The sequence below is a fragment of the Protomyctophum parallelum genome, assembly GCF_964188405.1.
Source record: "Protomyctophum parallelum genome assembly, chromosome: 3".
In the NCBI taxonomy this organism is placed as follows: domain Eukaryota; kingdom Metazoa; phylum Chordata; class Actinopteri; order Myctophiformes; family Myctophidae; genus Protomyctophum; species Protomyctophum parallelum.
Window position 1 is genome coordinate 32,327,923 of NC_139698.1, and position 14,732 is coordinate 32,342,654.

The following is a 14,732-nucleotide window of genomic DNA, read 5'->3' on the forward strand; positions in this document are numbered from 1 at the left end:
AGGACTGAACAGGGACTCTATAGTCCCTGACTCCCTGAGATCTTCTGAACAGCTTACTTACATTTTACATGACACCATGTCCTGGGGTCATATGCCTAGAACACACACACACCTCTCACCTTTATACATACTACTAGGCTACTGGACTATAATTTTAGTGCAGTTTATACTACACATATTACCTATGCTATCCACCTGCGTAGCCGCAGGAGATCAGAGATTGCAAAATCCAAGAGATTCAAAACCAAAAGGGTTTATTTGTCACTCACTCAGGTACACGCAGTGAAATGTTGAGTGTGACATGTTCCGCAAGACTTTGCTAACAACGTACATGTCATATGATAATGATATACAGTAATGAAGAAATTGTTGACTTAAGGTTTAAATACAAAAGTAGATAGAAAAATAATAAAGTTATCAGTAGATAGATCATACAACCATGCTTTAGCAGCGATGGGAAATGTACAGAGAATATGGCCAAATGACCTCAAACTCAACATTACTTACTTACTGCCCTTTATGCCGGCTGGCATGTAGGGCAGCAACTCGACATGGGTGTCCCATAATGACCTGGGGTGCACTGCACAGCAAGTCGATCGGACTAATGCTTTCCAAGAAACAAAATGTGTCAAATACTCCAGAGACTCCAAAATGTGTAGACAACATCACGTTAAAGTGACTAGCCTATTGGACAAATGTGTGGTCCATGTATTCCTGAGTAGGTATAAATACACGTAGGCATCAGTGTGTGCTAAAATATTTACAGATAATTAAATTTAGTTTTATTTCTTGTTCAAAACTTTACAAAAATATTGAAAGTTTGAAATAAGGTGTAACTGTTGTGGTAATGACAAGATGGTCATGTCACCAACATAGTGATATGACTCTGGTGGTGAACAATAGTAGGTGGTCTGGTGAACTGATGAAAACATTTCAAATCATTATCATCATCATTATTCATCATTATGTATTTGACATGTTGAAGGCGCAAACTAAGTAGAACGCAGACAGTATGCATAGCTTGCCTTAGTTGCCTAATAGAAAGTACTATTTTAGCAGGCTGGCTGGTTTCCACGGAGTCAAGCTATTTTTGCTTTGTCACATGTTCTCCCCTAAGACTAAGATTTCGACCTATTTAACGGAAGTTCTCTGATTTGCTGTAAAAATTGTGTTTGAGTGAATGATGCAATCAGTATATTCCATTCAGTATAGTTAAGGCGTGGTCTTAGACAGGCAGTAGTAGAAATCTGGAAGATATTCAAGTACAAGGAAAGAAGTGTAGAGGGAGTTTATAGTTGCAAAACAGGTTAGGTGGCTACTAGCCACACCCTAAGAGACATACATGCACACACACACACACACACACACACACACACACACACACACACACACACACACACACACACACACACACACACACACACACACACACACACACACACACACACACACACACACACACACACACACACACACACACACACGATTCCCAGAGGGATGACGAGATCCAACAAGACCATAAAAAACGAACTACGTTCAAAGATTGTACAATTCCACTATGACACATAACATTTGTCATACAGCCTGTGAGTATACTGCTCAGCTCCTGTATTCCTGAAATTGATAACTCTTACATATTACACAGTTCTTGACTAAATGTGTTCTTATAGACATTATTGTCCTAATCCCATCAATGTGAATAGATACATTTTATTTTGTATTCTTTTTATTTGCGAATCCGACCTCTAAAGACTCCCCAACACGCTAAAAGTGGGAGAAATCTGGAATGAAAGCATTTTTTTTATGTTGATATTATTGATCTATTATGGGTAATAGGTGGAGAATAACAGAATTGTACCACCCGTTTCTCCAACCTCACATGTCAACCTCTTTACAGTTGAATGTTATTATACCCTCATTATGCCCTCAAGTATTTGCATTTGCATTGCAACTATATAGGCAGGGATTGTTTCCAAAAGTGCCAGATTTATAACATGAAATAAGGTCCTTACTCCTTACTGAATAAAGGAAGTGACTAACCAGAAACCCACATCCTAGCTGTTAGTCAGTGATTCTCAGCTGCATCCATAACACATTACCAGTGAGGTGCGGATTCATTATTATCCTCTATACATCAGCATCTACTCAGAATAGACAATCATCTTTGTTATCAAGACACCAGATGAGCAACTGTTAACAGTCTGTATAAGGGTGAGGTCTGGAATTCTCACCAAGCTGTCAGTTGACGAGTGAATAAAACACAGTCTGCCGTGAATACCACATTGTGCTGTGAATACCCACAGCAATACACTAATATAGCTCTATCAGACAAAAACACCTGAGCTTCATCAATCATTCCAAATAAACAATACAAAAAAGGAATAAATGGTGTGTGTGTGTGTGTGTGTGTGTGTGTGTGTGTGTGTGTGTGTGTGTGTGTGTGTGTGTGTGTGTGTGTGTGTGTGTGTGTGTGTGTGTGTGTGTGTGTGTGTGTGTGTGTGTGTGTGTGCGTCTGTGCGTGTGTGTGCTGGATTCGGTGTGCGGTCTGACTGGATGGATCTTAATGATCTATGCCAGCGATCAGGATTACAGTTAAAGTGGGCGGCGCCTGATATAACAACTGCTGCGCTCAACAACAGCATCATCATAGATCCGCGTGTCCGTGCATGTGCGACCTACGAGCAGGACGGTGCGCACCATGAACTGTCAATCAAATCCACCATTCTAGGAAGCGATCAGAAAGTGCACAACACTGGACCAGTCTGAGGCTGCAGGGAAAACTGTCTCTCCTTCCCTTTGCAAACCATTATACTCATTATCACACTTTATACTGTCAAATAACACCATAGGTGAGGACATTCTCATTTTCACTATTAAAGCCCGTTTACAGGTGTTGCCGACCAAGTTCAACTTGGCAACCTGGTACCCATCAGCACACGACCCACACTGCATCCTACATCCAGTACCACATGACAAAGAAACAGCCATATTAAATGGTTGCAATGCAGCCACTATAAAGGACTGTACATTGCCAGACATGACCGTCTGGTGGACCTGGTCTCAGACAAGATCAGAGATTCAGAGTACAGGACAGGACAACAAGAATGTATAAACACAGCACTGTAAAAATAGACTGATTTGATCACAATGACACGCATGCCAATTCACTACAAAATATTCCAAATACCCCAGATATTGTGTTCATCAATGAAATTAGAAAAACTGTTACTATATTCGAAAAATAGGCTGCCCATTTGATTTGTATATGGACACTTGTTTTACATCCAAACTTATGAAATATCAGCTTCTGGTGGAACGTATTATGGCCTTGGGATATAACTGTCAACTTATTGTCCTTGTATTTGGAAGTCTGGGCCATGTCCATAAACTTGTGCTCAGGGGTCTGCAATTGGGTGGATTGCTAAAAACAAATGCAAAAAAGCTGGCTAAATACTGTTCTGTCTCAGCTACTATGGGCAGTCTGTCTGTCTGGAGAAGGCGTTGTTTAATTTATCCCTAAGTGGCTTAAAAAACCCCCCAAAACAAACATCCTGTCTAGTAGTGTCAAGTAATAGTATGTAAACAATGTGCTATATATATTTTTTTTTCTCTTCTTTTCCCTCTGTGTGTTAAGCATGTGCAGCAGCTATATCTGGTTGGACCATATAATGTATAAACTAATTCTGATCAGTGTTTGGGTCTATTGTATTACGCCTCGTGCAGATCCAAATAAAATAATTCAAGTGTGTGTGTGTGTGTGTGTGTGTGTGTGTGTGTGTGTGTGCGCGTGCGTGCGTGTGTGCGTTTGTGCATGCGTGCGTGCATGCGTACAATCTATTTACAATATGTCGTGGGTCAATACAATTTCAATTAGAAACTTAACACCATCTTGAGGGGAAAGCACAAATGAGTGTGCTGCACGTTGATTTGATTTATTTAGAAAAGCAATCATAATAAAACACTATCATTGGACAGTCATAGGAACTCCATGTATAGGTCCTCAACATCGCTTGGCAGCCAAGGCAGCATCAGCCTCTCGAAGGTTCTTGCCTCACCATGAGAACAGTAAAGTCCGAAGACTTATTTCCACTAAGGTCCTCTCACACTGAACGGAAGAATACTTTAAAATACATCACAATGGGAGAAGTCCTTAAAGGTATATTCAGTGATTTCACTTAATTCAAATATCACTTATTTTTTTGTTTTGTTGCGATAGTCCTCCCTACTATAGAGTGTGCTGGCCATATAAGGAGTTCCTCCCTGTCCCCAGTTAACCCCTGGGGGTCAAAAAACCTTAGGTTTCGTTTTTGACTCTCTATCCTGATTGGACGAAAGGCTGGGTCCCACAGCCAAAAACGAAACCTACGTTTTTTTGAGTGAAATCACTGAATATACCTTTAAGAGGTGGCTGTTCATAGCTACTGTGGAGTCAGTACTGGTGTATGCAGCCGAGACATGGACCCGGTCCCTTACAGTACAACAGGAAAAAGCCCTGGATGGAGTCTACACAAGAATGCTACGAATGGCACTAGGTGTCACATGGACGGACAGCATCAGAAATGTGGACCTCTGGCCTGGGCCGTGGCTCAGCGGTCCAGGCACCTTGCTGGTAAGCGCGGGTTCGACTCCCGATCTCGGCGGCCTTTACTGCATGTCACCCCCCCATCTTTCTCCCCATTTCCTGTCAGCCTCCTGTCTGTCCCTCCATAAAAAAATAAAATAAAATAAAGGCGAAAAAAACATAAAAAAAAGAAATGTGGACCTCTATGGGGACCTACTGTACCACGGGTCACGGACAGTCAGAGAGAGAAGGATGAGGCTGGCAGGGCACTGCGTCAGGCACCCAGAACTTGAGGCAAGTAAATTGACTCTATGGGAGTGTACCACCTATGTAGACGTGTTGCGGCGCGACAGCTTGGCTAACAACACTGCAGAGCTCAAGAACCTGATGTTGGATAGGAATTTGTAGAGGGCAGCGATCCAGGAATCCCGAGTTGGTGTTGGCTAGACCTCACTCTCGCAGCAACTAACATACATACACATAATTACATACACAACATGTACGTCCCTATCTTTCCCTCTAAGATGACCCTTTATAGGGGAACCTTTTCCAGTAGCCGTAGTTTGTCTTCTGTTTAAATGACCTCAGATTGGATGTCAGTTTAACACTGGTTTAGGCTGTTTCACTGTAAATGAATGAGCCTTTGCCCACTTTACTTTGAAAAGCAGGAAGCACCATAATCTGCAATACTGGCTCTGGTGAAATGATTGTGTACCTTGTTTACCTGCCTGAAACATGTTCTTAAAACTGTTTATTTAATTTTATGGACCATGGTTAGTCTAGCCATTGTAACCTTGGATTCTACTGGGAGCTAGTTCAGCTCTCCGAACTGGTTCCTTCCTATATGGGTTCTGGGTCCCATCCCTAGTATAACCCTAATCAGTCTATTTTGAGCTGACTGTAGCTTTGTTTTAAAGGACTTAAGCCCTCGAACCAAGATGTACATGCGAAATCAAAGTGGCACAGGATAATTTCGTCTCCCGATCCATGTATCTTGCTGTTCGAGCTAGAAACGTAGTCAGTCCGGAGACCTTGTTTAGCACCTTGCTGGCCATGCTACGGCCGTCTTATAAGTTACCCTCCAAAATACAACCCAGGTATTTCACTGATGTGGGTGATGGCCGGGTTTCATAAAAGCATCATCATGCCATTATCAATACAATAGTTCTTCAGAATTCACTCCTAGTTTCTCACAGAATCATAGGAAAGAGGAATAGGCCATTTGCAATCAGCACTTTGCTCTACAACAAGGACTCCACAGAGGACATACAGTGAGTGAATAGTGTCAAGGGTGGGTGTGTCATGAGTAGACTTACAGCACCCTGACTGTTCAACTGTCATGTTTGTTGTACATAGCAGACTTAGGGAAACACACTCTGCAGCTTTAACTGCTCATTGGGTAATTAAAAATAATACATAAGGTGTTTAAAAAAGTCAGTGCAGGATTGCAGGTTGAGTGCAAATGTATTCACTCAGAATACATTAGAGGGTTTTGGAGGAGTATTTTCCTATCCTATGTATAACCATCTTGGCCTTATTTATTAATGAGAAGATACAAATATCACATAACCAGAGATATGCATGTATTTTATTCTCTTTTTTGCACTCTTTAAATCCTTTCCCGACAATGTGCATTAGTGACTGCAGGCCTCATCACTGCAGCTAGGTTGATACACAGACTGGACCCAACTTATGACTGAAACTGCATCTTTCGAATACTCAATTGCCAGGAACAACAATGTCAAAGGAAAGTTCCATGAAATATGGGACTACTTTTATTCGTATATTAAAGGATGGTTGCAATAACAATTTGTAATAGTACATTACAGATGATATAATCACTATTGTAAACAACAGAATGTGGAGGGGTGTTGTGTTTGTTTTTCTTTTGTGTAAGTCAAGTATTTTGTATGCTTTATTGTAAAATTAAAACAACTTAAAAATATATATATATTCCGTTATTTATCATCATTCTGTGGTTTTTATTATCCATGTTGCTGCATTGTCTGAAGGAAGCCAAACCAAAATGTAGGCTACCTGTACACAAGATGTAACAATAAAGCACAACCTTGAATCTTAAATGTATGGACTATCACAATTGGCATAGCAAAGCTTAGGTGCAATTAATATATCTTGAATCATTACGCCAAATTTAATTGCAGTCAAGTGAGGACAATTTCCTGCTAGCCTGACCAAAAGAAAAAGCATGAATTACAGTATAGGCAAACTAGCGAGTACCATCAAAACATTGTCCATAAATCAATTGCTAAATTAGACCGCATGACTATAGAGCAACCAATTTATTATGCATCCACACCAGTAACCAGCTCTTGAGGCATTGGTGACTTTGGAATCGGATGCTTGCTTTCAAAATGCATACTTGAAGGCCTTTGTTCAGGCATTTGTGTCAAAAAAAAAAGAAAAAGATTGCAGTAAAAAAAAACAACAGAGACCAGTAATGGCAACTTATGTGGTAAAGTATATAGGACTATCGTTTTATTTAATACTTGTCATCTGTTACCTTCAGGTCGATAAACAACCTATCTGCTCCAGTTACTGTCCCACACATTCCCTATATTGTTATGCTATAGAAGAACTTGATGTGAATGCAGTTCAGAAAACTAGAAATGCACTCTTGAGAAGCCAACTTACATGGCCTACTTGTGCGCAAGCAGAGCACTCACCACTGCTGCTCTGAGTCCTAAAGCTCTCTGCTCCTGAATTCATTTAAAGTATGAGGTATAAAACAGCAGCCTTGTGTTCATAAAACAGAAAGATTGAGTATTGGGTAAGACTTTCAGGACCTTTCACTGCTTCGTCTCAACCATTACTCTAAGGCTCTGGTCTCAACCACCGCGGCGGATATTTTGACATTCAGTTTTTTTTGGGGAATGTTGCGACTACTGTTGGAGCAACCATAAACTACACAGGTTCATCTCGATGTTCTGTGCATCTTTATAATGTTAGAGTTAGTAAAAAGCAGGTAAAAGAGTAACATTTGAGGCAGACTAACATCAGTCACTCTACCGTTCACTGTAGTAGAAGAGGTGCACCTGGTGCAGGTTTAAACCCTGCAGCCATGTAGAGTCGGCCTACAGGAAATACGTAAGCTGCGACCATGAGATATTCTAAATCCTTTATTCCAGTTACTGACCTTATTCCAACCTTGAAATGAATCTTTATTACGACACCAAGAATGTATTTGCTGGCCTGGGCCTTGGCTCAGCGGTCCAGGCACCTTGGCAGGTAATCCGGTCTGGCAGTGTGCCGAGGGTTCGACTCCTGATCCCGACGGCCTTTACTGCAGATCATAAGCCATAGAAACATGGAAGACTGAACTTGTGAAAAGACTCGTACAGAGTTGGCAGTGCCCGGATTTGAACTTATTACCTTGTGGCAAGAGCTCTACCTACAGAGCTAACTGGACACAATCAGTTCTACTATTGTTAACAGCAAATTCAATGTTTTTGTAGCAAGTTGGGCAAGGATAACTAATGATAAGGTGGGTATAAAGATAAATGAATTGAAATGAAAACCAGAAAATGTACCAGATTCAGATGAGGAGCTCAATGGAGTGAGTGAAAACCAATGAAATGAGTCGGAAACAGGGATTAAAGGTTAACTGAAAAAAATATTATTAAACTTAAAGGGATTGTGACATTAAAAAAAAAGGTTTTGGAATTGTTCTTGTTTTTTTTAGGTTTTCTAATCTCAATTGCACCCAAAAAACATGAACTTTCCCATATGTCAATGTGATTTGCCAGCAGATGTCACTGTTTCACTGTGTTGCCTGTTTTCATTGTAGCTCAAAAGGCCCAAAAAACCCCAAAGAAAACTTCAGACCACAGAAAATCCACTGAATGTTCAAAGTTCAGGTTTTTTGTGTGTAATTGAGGTCATAAAACCTAAAATGAAAATGAATGTCATAAAACCTTTGAACATTCATGAAAAACAACAAACAAATGGGGGCCCCTTTAAAGGACAACTTTAGTTTTTTTCAACCAAGGTTCATGTTTTAGGTTGTTATTAGAGAAGCTAAAAGATGAGTGTTAATTATTTCATTTACTGCTTTCTTTTGTTTTAGGGATTTTAGCTGTTTTTGACAGGGGGGCGGGGGCATTCGAGCATGGGGCTAAATATGTATTTCTTTACAAAATTTTATAGCGATTAATTTTTTTATTATTTACTATAGTCCTACTAGACCCGTAGTTCAGAGTTCCAGGTCGGCTCACCAGAACCATCCATGGAAGGGAATCCTTTCAGGACACAAAATCTGACCGGCCAGGTGTCCAAATCACTGTTTGTTTCAAAATCACTGTTGTACAACATCAAATAAACTATCAATTCATGAGTAAAGAACTTGATTTGATCAGGATCTTTATACACGTGTTCTAGCATGAATGCTTTAATTGTCTTAGAAAATACAAAAAGTATTTCATAATATTAGTCTTATTCAAACAAAAGCACCATAAATGCAATAAATGAAAAAAAGTGAAAACTCAAATACCTAATAACTAAAATAACAAGTCAACCAATTCATCCAATGATAAAGACACCACGCCTAAATAACTCACTGCTAAGTAATAAAAGACTAGCACAGGAGTGAAGAATCAGCAGGAGGAATCCAATGCTGCTGCCATGCTGCCATCTTGGAATGGAGGTGGAAGTGGGAAGAGGAGTAGGAACTGATGTCACCCTTATACTGCTGTGATTGACAGGTTGAAATGGGTTGCCATTTTTGGGTTGCCATGTTGGCTGGGGTACATTTTTAATGACAATTATGTGTGTCATGCCTTTGGGCATGTCATTAGGGATTACTAAAGTGTGTTCGCTGTTCATGTTTTTAGGTACAAACGCAAATTGCTCAAAACAACAGCCAGAAAAGTGTTTTTTAAACTGCTCAAAGTGGCGGGAAATCTGAGGGCGGAGCTTACTGGTCAAAGTAACAGATGTGTTCCCCATGAGTCAAGGAACATGTGGAAACAAGTCCCATGAATTTTGGCCAAACAAGGCATGAGTTAGGCCTGTTCAAATGTTTCACTTAATTTTTTTTGCCATAGCACACCCCTTTGACCAATTGGAGTAGGACTGTGCTATTTGGCATGACCCTACTACCATACTGTAGATATGCATAAGCATATCTGCATGTATGTATTAGGGAATATTAGAATATTAGAATTTTCACAAAACGGCAATTTTCATTGGCTCATAAAGCCATCATTCTTTTACTTTAAAAAAGTACTACCTTTCGTGCATTTCCTGCAAATGGCGAAAAAAGCACGAAACTTGTTCGGTATGAGGAGACGCATAGGCCTATGTGTGTTGAAGTTTCATTGCCAAGTGCCAACGGTCAAACCATGAGCTATGCGCGTTCAAAGTTTGCATTTTCATTTGAGTGCTATAGTGCCACCCTTTGGCCAATGGTTGTGGGCTTCGCATCCTCATCGTTTGGCAATTGGCATGGCCCTCTACCATATTTCCGAGTTTCACGAAAACCGACCAGGAAGAACTGCTATTTTTGGAGAAGAAGAAGAAAACAGACAAAAAAATAAAGGACTAAGTCCTTTCAGGACTGCTTGTTTATTTAAATATTACCTGTGACAAGGAAAAGGCACAAAATAATAGAAATGATGATTGGCCTGTTCTGGTCTAAATGTTCTGAAGAATTGGAAAAGGTGGACCCTGTTGTAAACAAGTGTAATGTTTTATCAGTGTCGTCCACAATGTGGACTCCACATGCATCAGTAACAGTCTTTGTATTGAGTTGTGCTTTCATGTGAAATGTAGGCTACCCATTCTGCAAACAATTAACTACTTCAATCAATCAATCAATCAATCAATCAATCAATCAATCAATCAATCAATCAATCAATCAATCAATCAATCAATCAATCAATCAATCAATCAATCAATCAATCGACTGCCCTTCTGAGCCCAATTGTTGCTAGTCTAGTGCTGTGGCTGGCCCGCTATACACCCGTCTCGTCAAACAGGTCTCTGCACTGCAGTGCCTGGCAACAAGGAGGAGTCATGCATGATGTTAACTAGAGCGACCTCTTTTGGTAGAGGGCAGTATGGAACAAAATTCCATAGGCCTACTGTCGGTTTTGATTGATTGATTGAAATATTTATTAACAGTTTGCAGAATTTACAGTACATTTCAAGCACAAACTCAATACAAAGACTGTGAGTGGACGACCCAATTAAGCATTACACTTGTTTACAACAGGGTCCACATTGTTCAATTCATCAAAACATTTAGAGACATACAAATAGACATTTCTATGTAGCTAAAGAACAGAACAGGAATTCATCATGGTTCAATATCAATATGATGAAATGGTACTACAAGGTTTACCTACTGACAACAAGCTCCAGGTAAATTATGAAAATATTTCTACAAAAATATTATTACAAAACACAATTTAGCTAGTTGCTGCTACTTTCAATATAGTTCAAACAGCCAATATGACAATCTGTATTGAAATAATAATAATAATATTATTACATTTATTATTATTATTATTATGGTTTTGGATATTATACTCTTTCTAACTTTTATTCTGTTTGTATTTGAGGCTTTTAGCCTGCATAGTCTACTAGCAAAAATGGTTTAAAAAAGGATCCAGGAAAAAGTCATATGCAAGAGGCCCTCCTATAGCCAACGTTCTGTGTCTGTGTGTACGATGGAATTGAGGATAAAATCAAATTATGATTGGCCGGAATGTGATGATAAGAGCGCCCCTCACTTCACACAAGTGTTATTTTTATTTTCTTTGGCCAGTTCATTCATATGCCTAATTGTCCAGAAACAGTCCATGGTTGAGGTGGTTAGAAACTTTGATAAGCCTGTAAGATTTGCTGACATCCATCCATCCATCCATCTGGGGCGGCGGTGGCTCAGGGGTAGAGTGCCGGATGGTAACCGTGAGGTTGCCAGTTCGAACCCGGGCTCCCCCAGAGTTACTGTCGAAGTGTCCTTGAGCAAGACAATGAACCCCTAATTGCTCCCGATGTGCTAGTTGGTGCCTTGCATGGTTTCCGCTGCCATCGGTGTATGAATGTGTGTGTGAATGGGTGAATGTAATGCACAATCTCTGTAAAGCGCCTTGGATAAAGGCGCTATATAAATGCACCATTTACCATTTACCATCTTCAACCGCTTATCCGTAGTCAGGTTGCGGGGGTAACCGCTCCACCAGAGTGTTCCAGACTTCCCTCTCCAGAGCAACATTACATTAGTGACTTTCTCCTGGGGGATCCCGAAATGTTCCAAGGCCAGTGAGTCGATGTGTTTCTTCCAACTGCACCTTGGTCTCCTCCCAGTGGGACGTGTCTCAAGGACCTCCTAGGGTGACGCCCGAGAGGCATCCTAACTAGATGCCCGAACCACCTAAGCTGGCTCCTTCCAGGCGAAGAAGCAGCGACTCTACTCTGAGTCTCTCTCATGTGACTGAACCCTATCGCTTGTATTCGCAAACTTATTCTTTCGGTCATGACCCACACTTCATGACCATAGGTGAGAGTAGATTTGCTGACAAGCCGTCCTGAATGGAGGACAGCTCCACACAACCCTCTGCTTTGCTGTTGAGATCAGTACAGTTCCAACTCCAAGTGCATATGCTCTCAGTGGTACTTCTGTAGAAAAGCCATAGGACATATAGAACCTCTTCAGTTGCCTGAGGTAAGAGGTTGTGTGTTGTGTCTTAATTCAGAAATTGGTCGATGAGAGTCCCAGGTGAGTTCCTCACTGATGTGGACAAGTCGCTGACCTGCGGCACTATCGATATAGATGGGGGTGTGTTTTCTACATGTGTGTTCCGGTATAGTCCACGATCAGCTCTTTGGACTTGTCGACACCAGGTTCATCTCTTGGCCACCATTGGGTCAGGTTCCTCCCTGTAGGCTGTCGTCAGTAATCAATCAGGCTATCTATGACTGTTGTCGTCAGTTAATATGACCAGTTAATTTGGACGTGTATGTGGCCAAGCAGTCGTGCATGGGTAGAGAAGGGGGCCCCTACATTGAGGTTCAGGGGGGCAGAGGTGTTGATACAATATAAAAAATAGATATAGCTTAATAAACTCTAAAGCATATTGCCTTATACAATACAAAAAAGCAGTGTGTATAACAATGTACAACACAGACAGTCCACACTACCACTGTTCCTCTGTACGTCCAAACTTGAACAACAAACCCCCAAAGAAAATGAAGGCATTTTGGAAGAAAATGGCAACACCAGGGTACACAACAGGTTTTTGAGTTGCTACAAAGCCTCCAAACAGGATCCACATTGAGGCAATGAGGGAGCCAAAAGACAGTGTGAAGCCGATGAACATCCAAATACGAGCACCCGTCGGTGTTATGCAGCCTTCACTGTAGCTGTCTCCTATTACCTGGGCATTTGATACAGCATTTATCATGAAAAAGGCCACCGTAGCCATGACTCCACATGTGTGATAGGCATGAAGGAACTGCTCCTGATTTGGGTACTGAACTGCTGCATCAATGATAATCCACCAACCAGTGAAGAACAGAACTCCAGCTGCTATAGAGGCAATGGGGTTTCTTCTCTCTCCCAAATTACAGTCACACCGTACTCCATCCAGGAATCCTGACATTGACCTTGTTGTAGAAATCCCGGACACAAACAATTTATTTATTTTGCTTCCGAACGTTCTGATGTTAATCGCTAACATTTGGAAGTTTAACGTGTTTTATATCAGAAAGTCAATGGAAGTAGGATTAGTCAGAAACCTTGCCCAAACATGGAGATGACTGATGTCACAGTACTGACATCATAGAAGTCACCTGAAGTCCAAGATCTATATGGAAGCCACTCATTTATTAGACAGTAGACTCAATCTTATTATTGAATACTTGCTGTTTTGTAGAGACAAGCATCATCATCTCATTAAAGTATCATTTTGTTGTACTTTAAATCCTGATCAGGTACCGGTATATAACTATATAATGTGATAAATAAAATATCACACCTGTGTAAAGTGAGGAGCACTCTTATCATCGTACATAATCTCATTCCGGCCAATCACAATTTGCGTCCTGACCTTCATCAATGTTTGTTATGCAATGTTTGTGTTTACACAAAAACTCAAAATTGTCCATTCATTGTCAATGGCATTTAATATTTGTGTTGGGACAAAAAATGGGTTACATACACCAAAAGCTGGACATAGGTGGGGCTTTCGCCTCTCAAAAATAGAGGAAAATAAAAATCACCCTTGTGTGATGTGGGGGCACTCTTATCATCATACATCACATTCCGTGCTCAGCCAATCAAATAATCACAAATGTGGTACACAGACACACAAAGCTGGGCATAGGAGGGGCTAGCACGTCTCAAAAATGAAAACCTGTTGAACACTTTTTGTTTTGTATGATATCCTGTATTTAATGACCATTTTTTGGGTCAGCTTAAAAATCTATAAAAAATCTGCAATGTTTGTGCACTTAGCCTTTATGTATTGAATAATCTAGACCGTTTTCTTAGCACCGATGCCACCGACTGCTTGTGATAATAAAACTAAATATTGTAAGGTTACAAAACAGCATTCAAGGTTCAAGGTTATCTTTATTTATCTCCCTTAGGAGAAATCTGTCTTCGAGACAGTCACAGCTGCATACAAATAATTGTATACACTTTCAGAAGGAAAAGAAAAACACCATGAAACACACAAACATAAAAAACAGAGATATTGCACAAATTCCCTTGATAAAGTGCAACTAGTTAATAAAGTGCATCTAGTTAGTTATGGTTGCTGCCATTTAGCAATCTCTGATTGAGCATTTTGATTGACAGAGGAACAAATTAGTGATTAAATCTATTATACACACACCGTAGAGTTCTATACCTCCTACCGGATGGCATTAGCTCGTACTCTCTGTTCAATACATAGTCAGATACAATATTCCGAGCTTGCCTTATTACTGCTTGTTCAAAAATGGCCTGGGGAGTGATGGGGGGAGTTGGACATGCCCATGATCTTCCCAGACATATTTGCTAGCAAAGCCCGCCATTCCGATACACTGCCATTTCAACGCGATCAATTGTAAAATGTTGAAAGTGAAGGCCATAACAGTAAGCTTTAATGCACTTTAATGCACGGTATGGACCATACCCTTACTCTCAGTTAGGCAGAAAGGGAATTCA

General features: G+C 40.5%; 1 protein-coding gene across 1 annotated transcript; it reads right to left on the minus strand.

Moving 5' to 3' along the window:
- Nucleotides 1-12,717: 12,717 nt before the first annotated feature.
- LOC310856660 (transmembrane protein 50A-like) lies at nucleotides 12,718-13,182 on the minus strand (the record flags this gene model as incomplete). Its single annotated transcript, XM_083762132.1, has 1 exon — nucleotides 12,718-13,182. The coding sequence occupies one exon, from the start codon at nucleotides 13,180-13,182 to the stop codon at nucleotides 12,718-12,720; it is 465 nt and encodes a 154-aa protein (XP_083618258.1).
- Between the last annotated feature and the right edge of the window lie 1,550 nt (nucleotides 13,183-14,732).